The 18813-nt window shown below is 47.1% G+C and overlaps 1 protein-coding gene across 4 annotated transcripts; it reads right to left on the reverse strand.

Moving 5' to 3' along the window:
• Positions 1-382: 382 nt before the first annotated feature.
• Positions 383-17859, reverse strand: nbl1 (NBL1, DAN family BMP antagonist). Of its 4 annotated transcripts, XM_042343685.1 has the most exons (5): positions 17747-17859; positions 17468-17582; positions 2497-2685; positions 1743-1854; positions 383-847 (listed from the first exon to the last, which is right to left on the reverse strand). In XM_042343685.1, exons 3-5 carry the CDS (start codon positions 2682-2684, stop codon positions 614-616), a joined length of 534 nt encoding a protein of 177 aa, XP_042199619.1. In that variant the 5' UTR covers position 2685; positions 17468-17582; positions 17747-17859; the 3' UTR covers positions 383-613. The 4 variants fall into 4 exon arrangements, with proteins under 4 accessions (XP_042199619.1, XP_042199621.1, XP_042199620.1 ...); XM_042343687.1 differs by lacking the exon at positions 17468-17582; XM_042343686.1 differs by having other exon boundaries at positions 17468-17859.
• Positions 17860-18813: the final 954 nt, after the last annotated feature.

The following is an 18813-nucleotide window of genomic DNA, read 5'->3' on the forward strand; positions in this document are numbered from 1 at the left end:
ACAGCACTACTGTGCTGATGACGCCACAGCCAGCCTGGCTCATCGGCAGGACCTGGAAAAGGGCAGACCAGTCACTAGGGGCAGGGAGTCATTCCACTCAGCTCCTGTTAACCCTCCAAGCCAAAGCCCTAACTGATAGGGTGTTCCTAGCTGGAAAAAAAACAGCGGGAAAGTTTGCCAGACAGCGATATCAATGTTACGATTCCAGCAGCACACCAACACACACTCTGGGTTCCCAAGTCCTGGCTCTTGCCTAATACTTTCCGGAATTGGTTAAGCAGGCTGCAACCCGCCAGGGAGAGAGAGCGCATTCGATTCCAACAATCTACCTCTGGAATTTCCACATGTGGTGGAGATGGATGGAATTCTCAGTTTGGTTTGGACGCTCTTAAGCATGGTAATGTGTCAGACACCCGGCTGACCAAAAAAATGTATCAGTGGCTGGGCTGGCTTATTTCCTACAACAAAAGCCAGAATGCCATTATTTTTTTAAAGTTTTTTTTTCTTAAATAGGTCTGCATTATCCTTTTTATACTTTGAATCTATCTGAATTTCAACAATTTATCCTTAATCCAAAAAATGAAATTCACTTTTCTGGTCCAAATTCTCAATTTCAGTCATCTCCACCCTCTCGGATGGGTTGGGAAACAATTCCCTCTTTGTGGTGGACATCCTGGGGCTCAGCAGCCTGCCCCGGCCCGCTCTCCTCCTCCTTTACGTAGACATTGAGGAGGTGGGAGTCTTGGCGGGCCTCCTTTCCGCAGGCCTGACAGCTGCATTGTACAATTTTCTCCACGAGTTTGTCCACCCGAGGCATCTCCTCGTTGCCGGGACATTCTAGTTGGACCTGCATTGGAAGCAATAAGCATTTATTAAAATGTATCATTTCATTTCATACTTTATTAAAACTGACGAGACCTTGCAATCATGCAAATGAATTTTCAAATGAATTTTCAAATTCTTTCAAATGAACAAAGCAACAACATGTCCAATCACTTTGCTAAAATCACTTGACCCAAATCAGTTCAAAACGAGATGAACTGGCAATGAAGTAAATGATATAGAGAGGAATGAGGTGGATCATGTGGCCAATGACATCCTGCAAACAACAATGAGCAAATTAATTACAATTTTGGAGTGAATTTATAGGCAGAGAGATTAAGCCAGAATAACTGGGATAAACTCTCCACTTTCCTAAATATCACAACAAATGCGGCACCTAAATCATGACTCAGTCTCTATAGAGTTCAGACCAATTTGCCTCAACAGAAGCATCCTATTTCCGAGCACAAAGCAGTAATTCCTCAAATGCTTCACAGGATAAAAGTATATTTTGTGTATTTTGGTGGGTGGAAGTGGCTGCCAATTTGCACACAGCAACATCCCAATTGTATTTGGGAGATTGTTGGCTGGGACACTGGGAGAAATGATTTCAAATACTGCCATGGGATCCTTAATGTCCGCTTAGATCTCGGTTTAACGTCTCGACTGAAAAATGGACGTGTGGATGAAGTGTGCTCCAACAATAGCACACGCTCAGCATAGACCTCAGGGTTCCAGTGCCGACATGGGGATTGAACCCACAACTTTCCGACTCAGAGGTGAGAGTGCTACCAACTGTGCCAGGCTGACACCCAGTGCACATATAGCGCCTTCTCTGCTTCACGGAGCTGACCACCGACCGACTGCAAACTAACGTGTAATAATATACATTTTTAAAAGAGAGAGAATAATTTACTTACAATTTCCCACATTGACTGTAACGGCATACAGGAATCACAGTGAACAAGGGAATCTGTGGATTGTGGGAAGGTATTGGGAACACTGTAGCTGAAACACTGGCCAAGGCAAGCTCTGAGGCAGAGAGATAATGGGGCAGGTTATTATACAAGTTTACAGGGTTTTTTTTACACACTTACTAACTTTAAGTGTTCAACAAGAATATCGCTCTCCTGACTCCATAAATACCTCATGTTTAAATGGTGCATTCGATTTAGTAATGCACTCCTGTTTTTATCACTGTACTGCTATCACTAATCCAGCACGCAGCTCTTACACATTTAATCGTATATTGTTTGGCTAATGAATAAAGTGCGGGCTTATTGTCCGCGGTCATTACATTGCCTCCACGCTTCCAAAAGTCGTTAGTAGTAACGGAGTGAAAGACGCTTTCACAAACCGATGTCTTTGGGTATCAAGAGCAACGCATGGACGTGGATTCCGAAATGGCTGAAGGGAAGGAACAAAGGGATTTTAGTTAGGAGAGCGAGGTCACCGTGTGGGATGAGGGAGGGGGGGGTTGGAGCACGGTATCAAGCGGATGCCTCAGGGGAAGCAAGTGATCTGTATTCACAGACACAGCGTAGGAGAGTTACATGTGCAGATGCTGGAGGGCTGGAGGGAACTGTGGAATTGGAGGAGTCCCTGTGGTACAGTGCATTTATGGAAAGGGAAGAAGTGCAACGTATTACTGCGTTCTTTAATGCACCCACATACCTGTTCTCGATAGACTTTGACTCACAGCTGCTGTGCCCCACTATCTGGGTGATGTTCTTCGCTTCACACCAGGCACTTTTATCAGGAAACAGAGCCAGCTTATTGATAGGAGGTGGGGCTGCCACCACTAATGCTGGGAGCACGATCCACATCAGAACCCACCACATGGTTGTCAATTGCTCCACCATTCTAGAGAGGAAAGTAACACGAGACAATCGACCGGTTACTTGCATAACTCAACCAAAGCACGCAGAGGAACTTCTTACGCTACAGGTGTATCTCTGGCTACAGGTGGCAGCCAGCCAGAGATATAAATTGTTTGGTTTTCCGCGCCTAACACTCTCCGGAATTAGGAAAACAGGATGCATCCCTCCAGGGAGAGAGAGCGCATTCCATTCCAACAACCTATCTCTGGAATCTCCATGTGTAGGTGGGATGCATGGAATTCCCAGTTTGGTTTGGATACTCTTAGGCAACGGTGATGGGGTTCTGCACGTTTCAGACATCCGCGCCCCCCCCCCTCCTCACCCCACCAAAAAAGAAGTTGTTCTTTTCAAAATTAAGAGCGAGAGACACAAAAGCAAATGGCCTCATCTTCACTCTCAACCTTGAATGAAAGGAATTTAATTTCCAAAGTGGGGACCAATGTGGATTCATCAGCTGTTCTTGGGACCAATAGAAAGTGACTCTGGTGTAGATTTATGGGGGTTTCTTCACAGTTTAAATGACATTTACAGTTATAGCTGAAACACACTTATAATAATAATAATAATAATAATAATCCTTGCATTTGATATAGCGCTTTTCACGTCGGGAGGACATCCCAAAGCGCTTCACAGAACACACTGTAAAGTGAATTGACTGTATATTTGTGGGCGAACGCGGCAGCCAATTGCGCACAGCAATTTCCCACAAACAGTCGTGGATTGAAAATGACCAATTTATTATTGGTTTTGGAGGGATTATTATTAGGCTCTGTGTGGAGTAAGGAAACTTGCCCAAGGTTTGGCCCTCTGCCTGGAATTGAACTCAGGTCTCTCACTTGCAAAGCGAGTGCTCTAACCACTGAGCTAAGGACTCCATTTGTAAGCTTCCATGGAAGAAGTAAAAATAACTTAAGTTTTATAGCACTTACATATCAAAACAGCTCAAAGTGCTTGACAGTAATTCCTGGTTGGTTGGGTTCTAGGAGGTCACACAAGGTGAAAACATGGATTTTAAGCTTGATCCTCTGGGTGATGGGGAAGCCTGTGAAGCCAGGTGAGGGTCAGGTAAATGGCTCACAGAGTTTGGTGTGGGAGAGGACATGAGCTGCAGAGTTCTGCATAATCTCCATCTTGTGGAGGGAAGAGTTGGGACAGCCGACAGGCAGGGAGTTGGCATAGTCGAGCCTGGATGTTACGAATGTGTGGCAGCCTCAATGTTACGGAGCTGGGGGAAGGACGTGAAGATTTTGGGAGCGAGTGACAGAGCTCAAGAAAGGAAAGAAGCGAACAGTATGACGCCCATAAATCAAACCGTTGGCGAAATGTTTTGTGCCTTGTGCCAGTTCCTGCAGTCTACAAGACCAGGGAGGCTCAGAACTGTGCAAAATCAGCAATCCTCAGAAATCCCAAACTACTTTTACTTCACTAATAATCCTTGCATTTGATACGGCGCCTTATCACGTCTTTGAGACATCTCAAAGCGTCTCACAGAATATACTACTACACTATTTCACTGTAGGTTCACTACTAATAGTGTAGATTCACTATTATACCGGCAGCAAAACAGTATCTTATTTGAAAAAAAGATTTTAGCTCACAATTTGCAAACTTTTGAGCCACTTGCCCCATCATCCAAACAGACATGAGGTGACAGGCCGATGCAATCAAAGCCGGAGCACGCAAAGAGCTCACAAAACGGGCAAAAGGCAAAACCAAGTCATGCAAACTCGGCTTTAATTCTATCAAAATAAACATCTCAAGGCTCTGCCCATTTTAAACCTCAGCATCTGCTTATGGAGCCTCTGTCCCCATACTCTCTACAAAGGTCAGCCTGGCTCAATTGTTACCACTCTTGTCTTTGTGTTGGAAGGTGGTACTCAAATCCCACATTGCAGTGCTGCTGTTGTCTTTTGGATGAGACGTTAAAACTTTAAACCAAGATCCAGTCGACTTGTCTGACGAGGTATTGAAGATCCGGCCACACAATCAGAAAAGAGAAGAAGCGTTTTCTCCCAGTGTCCTGGCTCTCATTAATGGGTCGTTCACCTATAGAATCATAGAATCTTACAGCACAGAAGGAGGCCATTCAGTGTCTCCAAGCTCTGCTGATGAAGTCTGCCATGAGCCTTGCCTGAAGTAAAGCAGGCTCTCCTGGCTTAGGGACTGAACCCTGATCACCACAGAGGTAGACTCGATTTTGACATTTCATTGCCAAACACGTCACCTGGAGGCCAACTGGTGGGGCACAATTGAAAGGTGGATTGGCTTTCTCCTGTACCTAATGTTTAGATGAGCAGCACATTCAAGCTGTAAAGATTCATATTCTAATATCATTCTGCATCAGACCTAGTGTTTCAGTTCAGCAATTAATCTGATTATTGCCTGTTTAAGAACATACTGACGTTGATTATTGCGGCCTGGTTTACAGCGTCTTTAAAGCCATGCTCCACTTAATCACTTGGCATGATGCAGGCTGTGTGCTGTGCTGCCAAGTACAAGTTTGAGCATTCCAGGCTCCAGGCAATTTTCCTTGTAAACAGACTCCCTGATTTGGAAACTCCTCTCTTCTGTTATTTAGAAGCAAAATCTACCCCTGAAGAAATGGGACACAATTAAAGCAGTGGAGTCTTGTATCCAGTTTGGGGCACCGCAGTACAGGAAAGATGTCAATGCCATGGAGAACGTGCAGAGCAGATTCACTGGGAATGGTAACAGGGATAAAAACATTTGACTCACGAGGAAACACTGGGGCTGTTTCCCTGAGAACAGTGAGGATACCTGAGCGAAGGTTTTTAAAATTCCTGTTTGAGGGCATCTAATAAACTAAAGTGGGAGAAATAATTTTCACTGGTTGGCGAGTCATTAACTAAAGGGCACAGATTTAAGGTAAGAACAAAGGAGTTAGGAGAGGTTACAACACAATACAAAATTATAACTGTACAGCGCCTTTCACCGAGGCGTTGGATAGTCCGGGATTTGGATTCATATTCAGGTTAGGAGAATTTTGACACACAGACAGTGGTTGGGATGTGGAATTAGTTTTTTAAGATAGAATTAGATAAATACCTGAAAAAGGATATTTTTGTTCTGGTCAGCCAAGTGTCTGACACGTGCAGAACCCTAACACTGTGCTTCGTCACTCACTCCATGGCTGTTTGTGGGATTTTGCTGTGTGCAACTCGGCTGCCGCATTCGCCCACAAAATATACAGTCAGCTCACTTTACAGTAAATCCTGTGAGAAGCGCTTTGAGACGTTGCGACGACGTGACAAGGTGCTGAATAAAGTCCAGAGGGTTTTAATGGTATTGTACAGCGCCGTTCGTGTTGGGAGGATGTCTCAACTGGCTTCCGAGAATTTACTTTGTGTTCTGTAGGCGAACACGTCAGTCGACTTGTGCACAACAACTTCCCACAAAGAGGCGTGCAGTGAACGATCAATCTTTGGGGCATTGCTGGCTAGAACATCAGGACAAACTCCCTCCCTTGGTTTACTGTCTCATCCAAAGAAAAGCAACACTTCTCAAGCCCTGCCCTGGAGTGTCAGCCTAGACTGAACTCAAAAGTCCTTGGAACACTCTGTGACAATTTGACGCGATAAAGTGCTAAAATAACTCAAGTGCTTTCTCTCGACGAAGTACTTTTTCATCCAATCCCTTTCAAATCTCCTCTGATGTGGGGTCATGCCCAGAACATTAACCTGCCTATCCTTTCCTCTTGAAGACTCTGCGATCCGCTCTGCGTCCTGCAGTGCATTTCCAGCATTTTATGTTTTTATTTCAGATTTCCGGCCTCACGTTTTTTTCTTTTAACCTTGGTTCAGTTCGCATTGTTTATCCCTCAAGTATTGAAAGTGTCAAATTACAGTCAGCTGTTTGCATTGAGGGGCTGGAGAGGGAGTCGTAACAAGTACTTGGCTTCACAGCTGCTCTTAAACCATGAGTTATTTTTAATATATTCCTATTATAACATTTCCTAAATTTCTCTATCCCACATTGAAGTCATCTTAATTCCTGATTCTCTTTTATTCTGTGCCCGCGATGGAACTACCCACAAGATCAAAGGCTGAAATGTGCAGCGCTCAATAGTCTCAGACCTAAAACCATCATCTTAAAATTTAAAGTGTAGCAGAATTTTGGAAAGTTCTTAAATTCAGTCATTATTTGGAAGCTGATTGCTTTTTAAGACATGTGACAAAGCAGCTTGCAATTCTGTAGAGTCTCAAATGGTCTTGAGACTACTGGAAATATCAGGTGGAATTCCAAGTCTCTAGGTATAAAACCCTTGACCAAGAGAGGTCCTAATATTGACCATTGATATCTAGAGAGAAATGGAGAGGTCCCAATGCCGGGATTCCAGAGGCACTTCACTATTGTGTACAGTTCTTGTTACTACAACATAAGGCCCTAGAGGCAAAGACAAGCAATGAGTTATGTCTGAGGAATGATGAGACAAACTAGGGTTCTTCTCAACAATTCTAACTTGTGTAATTGTTGTCTTGAAGCATCTGGATTCACTGTTATGTTTATATTCTCAATCCCATGCAAAATGTTCAATATCTATAAGGTACAGACTGACTTATGACGGACTGAAGAGCCCTAGTTTATCTCATCATTGCTTCTAATAACTCCTTCCTCTTACACTGGGGATAATTCTCATTGAGTAGTAGCGGATTCCTGAGCCAGGCGGGTCCGTAGTATTCCAGGACATTGCTGATGACAACACAGCCCAGCCTGGCTCATTGGCAGGACTTGGAAGGGCAGATCAGTCACTGGAGGCAGGGAATCCTCCCATTCAGCTCCTGTTAATCCTGCAAGCCAAAGCCCTAATGGGTAGGGTGGAGTTAGCAGGACAAGCAGCGGGAAAGCTTGCCAGTCCGTGCTATCAACGGCAAGCTATGCGGTCTTAGTTAGTTATCCAACGCTGCGTCACACAGTTACCCAACTTTACAGTATAAGCTGTGAAGCACTTTGAGAGGTTTTGATGTGATAAGACACTATTATGATATAGAAGAATTCTTCTTGGAAGTCAAGGGTAGTCAATGAAGCCAAAGACCACTAGAGGGCCTCAGATCAGTGAAACACTGACACAGACCCACACGACATTGTGAGTGAGGGGTCTGTCAGTCAACCTGGATTTGGATCGCCATCATTCCCTCGGAGGTGTGGCCGGTTTGTTGGAATTTTAAAATGATTAAAAAAAAGTTCAGTTTTTGACCTGAATTTGATGGAAACTTGTAAACTGTAAAGTGTGGCTTTTAATTCCCCGTGTTCCAACGTCTTGGAACATTTCACAACCATCCATCGTGAACGACGGTGACTAGAATAGCCCCATTTTGAGCTCACAGTCCAGGTTGACATGAGAGTGGTCAGGTTTCAGAAAGACCAAGTAGAGTCTTGGCCAACAATTATTCAAATAAATCCCTCATGCACTTCTTGACTGTTTGTGTTTCTTGACTGCAATTGCCCACAAACAGAACCATAGAAATGTACACACAAAAGGCCATGATCTCACCCCACCTTAACTCTGTGACCTCCTTCACCCATATTAACCCGGCCATTCCCTTGGCTTGGCCGACATTCCACGTCTCCCGCTCTATCCTGTAGCTTAGGTGTGGAGTCCTGAGCTTAGTGGTTCGAGCACTCACCTCGCAAGCGAGAGGACATGGGTTCGATTCCCGAGCAGAACGAAACGTTGGGCAAGTTTCCTTGCTCCGCACGCCTCTGCTTACCAGCAGTAAGTAGGAACCCGGTTAATAGTCGATTGGCGGATTGCTTTTCCGGAGGTAATAATCCCTTAAAAAACTAAATAAATAACTAATAATACTAATTTGGTCACTCAATCCACGACTGTCTGTGGGACACTGCTGGATGCAATTGGCTGCCGCGTTTCGCCCACAAAATATACAGTCAATTCACTTTATTCCCCAATCCACCACCCAGCACCTCCGCTCGACTGGCACCGGCCTCCTATTCGTCCCTCGCACCCGCCCCTCCACCATTGGAGGTCGCGCTTTCAGCCACTGCGCCCCACAACTCTGGAACACTCTCTCTCGATCCCTAGGCCTTGCCCCTCTCTCCCCTTTTTCAAGTCCCGTCTGAAAACCTTCCTTTCAACCGTGCTTACGGTCACCTCCCCCCACCCCACCACTCCCCAGCTCAGAGTCAGGCTCCACCACTGTTAAGCGCTCTGAGACGCTACCCTAAGTGCAAGTTGTTGTTGATGTTGTTGTTCACAGTATATTCTGTGAAGCGCTTTGAGACGTCTCGAAGACGTGATAAGGCGCTATATCAAATACAACGATTATTATTGTTTCCCTCTTGAACTTATATTACTACCACCACTAATAATAATAATTACTTGCATTTGATAAAGTGCCATATTACATTGAAATGTCTCAAAGTGCCTGACTGCATTCACTGCAGAGTATTGCGTGTATTTTTAGGCAGGAAAAAAAAACCAGCAGAACTACCGTGCCCCAATCTCTAGCAAGTTGAGCAATTACTGGTCTGAATCTCTCTGGATCTGACGTAACCAACCTATGCTTACAATTAAATCATCACCTTCAATAGACTTGAACTTGTCATTTCAGTGAAAGGAGTGAAATCAACAAGTTGAAGCCTGCAAAACAAGTGATCGGGGCAGATTTGAGGAAGAACTTACTCCTGGAGGCCTATCAGCAAATCCCTCGATGCCTACATTTTAAACTTGATTTAGTTGCCTTTTTGATTAAGTTTGATTAAATCGAGGCAATCAGTACCAAGAGCAAATCTAAGCTATTTTAAATTCGTTGTGATTTCATCCCATGAAATGCTATGTAGTTAACGCACTCACAAGGTAGATTGTAAAAGGGGAGAGAAAGGGGAGCAAACTCCAGAGCAGCAGAGACAGACAGATTGCTGCCAAAAAAACATGTTTACTGCTTCAATCTCAGAGCTGCAGGCACTGACATAAGAACATAAGAACATAAGAATTTGCAAAGCAAAGCAATACCAAGGTCCATCTGGTTCACCTTCCACCATCCTGGCAGTCGCTTGACATGTCGTTTCCCAAACTATATACCGTACCCTGAGATATTATTTTCTAGCAGAAATCTACCTCGCTTGTTCCTGAAACAAATTAGTGGCAATCCACTCTTTTTTGGCCGGCTGGAACACTCACTCACACAGATCCAAACTAAACCAAGAGTTTCACGTACATATTCCACCGACGCACAGAAATGTCTGTGTGCCTGCGTCTGGTTTGGAACGAACACTCTCCCTGGAGGGATGCATCCTGCTCAACTGACCCGGAGACTATTAGGTGCAGGTCAGCTAGAGCCCGGGCTGGGGTACGGCAGAGTAGCCGGGATTTCGGGAGCACCATTGCCACACGGAGTGTGCGTTGGTGCGGGGGGGTAACTGCTTGGGGGTGGAAGGGCAGGGACGGTAGGGGTAGGAGGGTGGCCGAATGCGCGGTCGAAGAGGAGGGTCTTGAGATGTGATTTGAAGAAGGCAAGGGAGGGGAGCAACAACAACAACAACAAAATTACATTTGTATAGCACCTTTCACGTTGGGAGGACAGACAAGAGTTATGCACCCGAGCAGGGGGTCAGGGTGGGGGAGGGGGGGAGGGCAGGAGGGGAAGCAGAGAGATCGAAAGACGGTCGAAGAGGAGGGTCTTGAGGTCGGTCTTGAAGGTGACCAGGGGTTGGGGCAAGACGGAGGGACTGCGGGATAGAGTGCCAGAGGGTGGGGGCAGAGTGGCGAAAGCAATAGTGAGGCAAGCAAGGCAGGAACATGAAGCAGGCCGGAGCCCAGTGAGTGGAGGGAGCGAACAGGATGGTAGGGGGTTAGGAGGTCGGAGAGGTAGGGGAGAGCAAGACCATGGAGTGCTTTGAAGGTGAGGACCAGGATCTTGAACTATATCCTCTGTGTGATGGGAAGCCAGTGGAGTTGGGCGAGGACAGGGGTGATAGGGAGAGAACACGGGCTGCAGAGTTCTAGATAATCTGCAGCCTATTGAGGGAGGAGTTGGGGAGGCCGACAAGCAGTGAGTTTGTGTAGTTGAGCCTCAAAGTAGCGAAGGCGTGTATGAGGGTTTCGGTGGTCTGCGGTGTGAGACAGTGTCAGAGCCGGGCAACGTTGCAGAGATGGGGGAAGGCAGAGCGGGTCATGGCACAAATGTGGGTGGAAAGGATAGTTGAGAGTCAAACAAGACCCCAAGGTTCTGGACTGGCTTAGCAAGGTGGAGTGTGCAACCATGGATGGTGATACTGTCAGCGCCTGAGGTGAGGAGGCGCTCACGGGAGCCAATCAGGAGAGCCTCGGTCTTGTTGACGTTCAACTGAAGAAAGTTAGCTCTCATCCAGGACTGGATGTCTGACATCCTGGAGTCGAGGGCGGAAGCAGAGAGGTAGAGTTGGGTGTCATCCACATATATGTGGAAGTTGACCCCATGTCTGTGGATGATGTCAACAAGAGGCAGTATATAGATATTGAAGAGGAGGGGACCAAGGACAGAGCCCTGAAGAACACGAGACGGTGCGGGGGCTGGAGGAGAAGCTGTTTGAGGAGATGAAGTGCAGGCGGTGTGAGAGGTACGATCTGAACCAAGAGCAAGACCAAATCAAGGAGGATTCCAGGCCTGCATGTACGAGCTTGTGTGTTCACGAACTCGGACTCCAGGTAACGCTTTCCAGTAGCTGCCGCCCAACACCTCAGAGATTCCTCATCAACTATGTGGCGGGCGGGTATCTGCTGCTTGGTGGGTGGACCTTCACAGTCAGCTTGTGACGTACCTCACTGCTTGATCCTGGACTTTACCAATGGGACAGAGGAAGCCTCCTCACTGCATCCTAACCTTAACAAATATTTTGTCCACAAAATATACCGTCAATTTACTTTGCAGTATATTCTGTGAAGCGCTTTAATACGTTTCGAAGACCTGATAAAACGCTTTATCATATTCAAGGATTATTATTATTATTATTATTATGCCTAGGAGCTTTCAATTCCCAGTGTGAGCGAGAGGAGAATTTAAAGAGCATTAAATTGTCAACTGGTTTTACCCTTAAAAGATGGTGTCAAAAGTTTGGAATGTTCATAAAATTCAATCTTAATGTGGAAGTTGGTTCTTTTTAAGAGATGTCGAAATTGTGACTGAATTTATGAATTTTCCCAAATTCTGCACCATGTTAAATTGAATGACTTAAGGTTGAGATGAGGTGGTATTTCCACTTCGAAAAGACATCTTAACGCAACCTTTTTTGTTTTGTTTCTTAGCCTTTAAACCCACATCATTGCCATGACCCATTTTGCCTTCCCCTACATCTGCAACATTGCCCATCTCCGCCACTGCCTCTCCCCTCAGGCCACCGATTTCCCAACTCTTGCCTCCACAAACTGCAAATTACTTCAAAACTCTGCAGCTCGTGCCCTCTCCTCTCCTGTACCAAGTTCCATCCCTCAGAGGATTGAGTTTAAAATAATAATAAAAATACTCCTTGCATTTGACATAGCACTTGATCACGTCGTTGAGACGTATCAAAGCACTTCACGGGATACACTGTAAAGTGGATTAACTGTGTGGTTTGTGCACAAAAAATCTTTGTTCTCACTTTTAAAGCTTTCCAGTCGTGTCCCTCTCTACCTCTGCCACCTATTAACACCTTACCAACCTGTCTTGTCCATCCGTTTGACAGGCACTCCATGCCCCCCCACCCTGTTCCCTCCACCATTGGCATTGGGGCCTTTAGCTTTTCCACCCCCACCATATGGAACTCCATCTGGAGCCCCTCCGCCTCAACCCCTCAAGACCTTCGTATTTGACTGTGCTTTCGGCCAACCTCCCACCCCTCCCCACCTTTACCCTCCGCCCGTCTTGATTATATCCCCCAGCTCGGGTGTCAACCCTTAACTATCCAGCACCTGGGGACACCCTTCCGACGTGAAAGGCAGTATTGAAATGTAATTTGCTGTAGTTGTTTGATAAGAGTCTGTTGTCTCTTTTACGTGATCAGTTTAAAAGTCCGGGTTTAAAGAACTATTTAGAATTTAGTTTAAATGAGTGTGACAGGGGATATAAAACCTGTTACTGCTTTTTATGGTTATTGGCGATCAACCTACATGTAAAGCGAGCTAACAAGGGCTGATTCCAATCAGGCTTGATTAGAATTTGTGATAATCGGGCCCCAGACCTAATGGATAATTGATCACCAGTATAAAGCTGGGGGCCTGGGCATGTGAGGGGAAAGCCTGGAGAAGACGGATTTCCAGCTTCCTTGTCAAAATAAACTTTTCTTTGTTAAAACTATTGTGCATATTTTGATTTTTGTATGTGTGACCCACGCCCTCCTACAATGAGCGTCAGATGAAATCTCTCCATTCTCGATCGCTGATAAAAAGCCCGAGAATTGAAGTTATTAGTTGGAATTCTGGTGTTCGAGCGGTTCAGAATAAAACAGGGGAAGACTCTTCACTTGAACTGAACACAGGACAAGAGGGCAAAACTTTTGAAATGGAGCCACACAAGTAAAATAGAAGTTCTGAAAATCTTTGAATCAAAGGTTAGTTCTGAAGGACATGGATGCAGTTGATTGAAACTTTTTTTAAAAAAAACAGACTGAGAGACAGTCATCGTAATTAAGAAGGGATATTGAGAAAAGGTGAGGAAATGGAACTGGAGGGCTGTTGTATAATTAATGGCACGATGGCTGATCCCTGTTTGAGGGAAGAAAGAATTAGCATTTTTACTGTATCACATCAAAAGATCTCAAAACTCATTACTAGTAATTACTGTCATGTGTAGTCACTGGCTTTGTAGGCAAACATAACAATCATTTAGCACACAGCAAGGTCCCGCAAACAGTCCTAAGGTGAATGGCAAGGATTGCCAGCCAGGCCACCGGAGAAACTCACTTCAGTTTACAAATGTGCCACTGGACATTTAACATCCAGTAAACAGTCAAACGGGCGTCAGTTTGAAGTCTCATCCAAAAGACAGAAGTACCTCCTACAATGCAGCGCTCACCTGGTACTGCAATGGAGCATCAGCCTAAACTAGAAACTAGTCTCAACATGAGGCTTAAACCCACAATCTTTGGACTCGAAAGTCAAACTGACCTCGTTCCAAATGGAACCAGCCCTGACTAAACCCATGGTAAATGCACATTTGTTACCAATACACGGTATGGTGTTGATCACTTGTGACACATAGGTATTCACTCATATTTGACAGCTGCCGCACCAGCAACCACACCTACCGAAGTAACAACTCGGGTTGCAATCGCTATTTCGGGAGCACCGTTCACCGTATGGGATCCTAGGAATTCGAAGTATGGTAATGGTGCAACCGAAATCCTGGAATTGCAACCCCTTCACCAACTGTGTTCACGTACATGCGAGCAACGTTTTTTTTAAATGTACACACGCACACAAATACACGAAACTCCCCACAGCCACTGTGAACACAGCCCATTTACTGTGTGCACACAACACCCACAGCTCCTGTTAAACCCTGCAAGAACAACAACAACAACAACATTACATGGGTAGGGTGGTCCTAAGCTGGACAAGCAGCAGGAAAGCTTGCCAGACAGCGCTCTCATGCAAAGTTATGTGGTTTCAGTTAATCAAATTCCAACAGTAAAGTATCCCAACGCTGGAGTCCCAAAGCCTTGGCTCTCACCAACCAGTACCTAATGCTCTCCAGATTTAGGTGGGACGGTGAAGGGAGTGTCCATTCCAGACGTGGGGAAATTTCCATGTGTAGATGACACATATATATGTGGAACTCTCAGGCTGGGTTGGAAACTCTTACGATAGGCTTCTGCTTGTGTCAGATATCTTGGCTGACCAAAAAAGCACCCAAACACACTGGAGGTATGCACATAATGTGAGACCGTTCAAGTTTTTTCACCAAAAATACATGGATGTTTTAGTAAACATTTATTTGTTTAAAAAAAACAATTTCCGTCCAAATTTGTGACTAAATTAAAGAATTAGCTATTTTTCTCCGTGTTGAATATACATCCAGGGACGTGTATTGTAAAGCAACACATTGTGAATCAAAATGCATGCTCACACTTGCTAATAGTGCAAGGCAACCGCTCGCATTTGGATGTTTTCCTGGTAACTCTTCAATAATACAAAGTACAGAGTAAAGATCAGTGAGGCAGACACGAGAACTGCACAGTGTGTACTATATTGTCAATATCATGCCTTCAATGCCCTCCATGGCCTTGCTCCTCCCTAACTCTGCAACCTCCTAACCCCTACCAACCTGTCCGCTCCCTCTGCTCAGCGGGCTTCAGCCTGCTTCACGTCCCCCGCCTCGCCCGCCCACCCGCCCCACCATTGCTGGGTGAGCCTTCAGCCTCTTTGCCCCCACCCTCTGGAACTCCATCCCACAGTCCCTCTGCCTCGTCCCCTCCCTCGCCTCCTTCAAGACCCATCTCAAGACCCTCCTCTTTGACCGCGCCTTCAATCGCCCTCCTACCCCTGCCTTCCCCACCCTCCATCCCTCCTAATCCCAACCACCAGCTCGGGTGCGGATCCCTGACTGTCCAGGGCCTTGGGACGTCCTCCTGACATGAAAGGCGCTGTGTGAATGTCATTTGTTGTTGTGTGCTGATCTACAACTGATCTACAACTGCTACAACAACAACAACAACAAGATTACATTTGACGTCACGTCGGGAGGACATCCCAAGGTGCTATGGAGATAGTCCCAATTAGTAAGGATTATTGGCTCTCTACTGTAGCAATATTTGTGATCATCAATAAAGCAACCATTTTGTTAGTAACTGGCTCGTTTTCTTGAGTTTTCAATATTCCAGAATAAATCCTGATTTCACTAAATTTACCCGTTTTCTGCCGAATTTTACCTTCACAATTTTCTCTTGTCTTTTAAACAATAAGCATGAAAAAATGTTTGGGTTCTCAATTTGTGGACAAAACACATTAATGGTCCTTATGCAAATATTAGTACATGTACTGTGTACATAACCTAATACACAAACATGTAACAGTACCCACACACTATGCACACATATGTATAAGTACGCACAACAGTATCCATCCATTGTGTACGCACATGTACAGCACAGATACCATGTACACAGTGTCCACACTACAGTACACACACCCGAACACGTATACACACACAGTGCCCTGTAGATAAGGCCCTATATTAGATGCAAGGATTATTATTATTACACATACAACAACAAATTATATTTGTATAGCGCCTTTCACGTCAGGAGGACGTCCCAAGGCACACAACAGGACATACTCATCTACACAAGCACACCCACTACAATACACACACGTACGCAGTACACATTTCGGTAGCGGATGTGCTTGTACAAGCAGTTACTGCATGCATACACTACAGTACCTGCAAACATTGTGTATAGATATATATACAAGCACATCTACTGTGTGCAAACGGTATAGTACAGAAACACTATGTACACATGTACATACAGCCTGGATACACAAATATACAGTACGCACACATACATTGTACACATCTATACTAACTTATATACCTACTGTGCACACACATCTACCGTACAGCCGTTCCCAATACATATTTAAATGTGTAAACCCTCCCTCTGTAACCTCCCTGGGAGTGGGATATAATCTGCTTCTGCCACATAAACCCAGTAACTATTTTAAAGTGATTTTTTTTGACAAGTGGGGAGGAGAGGGACCGTGAATAAATCGCCCTGAACATTTCAGAAGCACAGTCACTTATTAGCCAAACGGTTGGTTGGGGGCGAAATTTGCCTTATACATACATCCCCAAGGTATTTCCCGGCATTGCAGGGGAGCCTGGTGAAGAGTGGGGGGGGGGGGGGGGATTGTGATAGCTCAGGGTGGCAGGAGTGAGAGAGTGAGAGAGAACTGTGTCAGCCTCACCTCAAACTACTGCCAAAGATGCCCTTGTCCCCAGGGAAAGGCATTTAATCCAGTCACTCACTCACTCACTCGGTCAGTCAGTCACTCATTCACTCAGTCAGTCAGTCACTCACTCAGTCACTCACTCACTCAGTCAGTCAGTCACTCACTCACTCAGTCAATCAGTCAGTCACTAACTCAGTCAATCAGTCAGTCAGTCACTCACTCAGTCAGTCACTCACTCACTCAAGACACTCACTCACTCAAGACACTCACTCACTCAGTCAATCAGTCAATCAGTCAGTCAGTCACTCACTCACTCACTCAAGACACTCACTCACTCAGTCAATCAGTCAGTCAGTCACTCACTCAGTCAATCAGTCACTCACTCACTCACTCAGTCAGTCACTTACTCACTCAGTCAATCAGTCAGTCACTCACTCACTCACTCACTCACTCACTCAAGACACTCACTCACTCAGTCACTCACTCCCAGAGAGGGTTCTTTGCGCACAACTAACCAACCAACCAATTAGCAAACCAACTACTCAACCAACCAACCAACTAACTAACTAACTGTCCGCTGAGAGGGAACTGTGACATTGCGGGTTCGAGGCGGAGCCTTCCGCAGTTGAAGCAGATCCAGTCACCCGGCCCGCGAGGGCAGAACCCGGCCCGCGGGCCTTACCCACTTCCCACCAACCCCACCCAACGCACCCCACACCCCCCACCCCACACACACACCCCACACCCCCCACCCCACACACACCCCACACCCCCCCACACCCACACACACACCCCACCCCCCCCCACCCCCACACACACCCCACACCCCCCACCCCCACACCCCCCCACCCCCCACACCCCCCCACACACAGCTTACCCTGAGCCACAGCACAGCTCTCACACACACAGTGAGAGAGAGAGAGTGAGAGAGCCGCCAATCCTCGCGGACACGAGAGTGACCGTAAATCCTTTGGGGAGTCGTGTCGGGAAATCTGTGTGGAGAGGGGAGGGGGTATTCCCGGTTATTCCCTGTGATCTGTGAGGAGGCGGAGAGGCCACAGCCCCGACCTGAGATGAGGAGGAGGAGGAAGAGGAGGAGGAGGAGGAAGAAGAAGAAGAAGCGACAACAAAAGCCTCAGAGCTCTGAGCCTCTCACCCTCACTCCGCAGAAACCCGATCCCTCTCCTCTGCTCTGCGCTCCTCTGTAGCCCGTGACGGGGCAGCACTGTGAGCAGCGACAGGCAGTCACTCGCTCAGACCTCCCCCCCCCCCCCCCTCCCTCCCTCTCACTCACTCACTCCCTCCCTCCCTCCCTCTCTCCCTCCCTCTCACTCACTCACTCTCTCCCTCCCTCTCACTCACTCACTCACTCCCTCTCACTTACTCCCTCCCTCTCTCCCTCCCTCTCACTCACTCCCTCCCTCCCTCCCTCTCACTCACTCACTCACTCACTCTCTCCCTCTCACTCACTCTCTCCCTCTCACTCACTCCCTCACTCCCTCGCACTGCCTCCCTCCCTCCCTCCCTCTCACTCACTCACTCCCTCCCTCCCTCTCTCCCTCCCTCCCTCTCACTCACTCCCTCACTCCCTCGCACTGCTCCCTCCCTCCCTCTCACTCCTCCTCCCCCTCCCTCGCACTGCCTCCCTCCCTCTCACTCCCCTCCCCTCACTGCCTCCCTCCCTCCCTCACTCCCCCTCCCTCCCCTCACTCCCCCCCCTCCCTCCCTCTCACTCCCCCCCCCCCTCCCTCTCACTCCCCCCCTCCCTCCCTCTCACCGCCTCCCTCTCACTGCCTCCCTCCCTCCCTCTCACCGCCTCCCTCCCTCTCACTCACTGCCTCCCTCCCTTCCCCTCCCTCTCACTCACTGCCTCCCTCCCTTCCCCTCCCTCCCTCTCACTCACTGCCTCCCTCCCTTCCCCTCCCTCCCTCTCACTCCCCCCCTCCCTCTCACTGCCTCCCTCCCTCCCTCTCACTGCCTCCCTCTCTTCCCCTCCCCCCTCCCTCTCACTGCCTCCCTCCCTCCCTCTCACTGCCTCCCTCTCTTCCCCTCCCTCCCTCTCACTCACTGCCTCCCTCCCTTCCTCTCACTCCCTCCCTCCCTTCCCCCCTCCCTCTCACTCACTCCCTCCCTCTCACTCCCTCCCTCTCTTCCCCTCCCTCCCTCTCACTCACTGCCTCCTTCCCTCTCTCCCTCTCACTCCACCCCAGTGCCAGCTCAGGG

Source organism: Callorhinchus milii, unplaced genomic scaffold, assembly GCF_018977255.1.
Source record: "Callorhinchus milii isolate IMCB2004 unplaced genomic scaffold, IMCB_Cmil_1.0 Scaffold24, whole genome shotgun sequence".
Lineage (NCBI taxonomy): Eukaryota > Metazoa > Chordata > Chondrichthyes > Chimaeriformes > Callorhinchidae > Callorhinchus > Callorhinchus milii.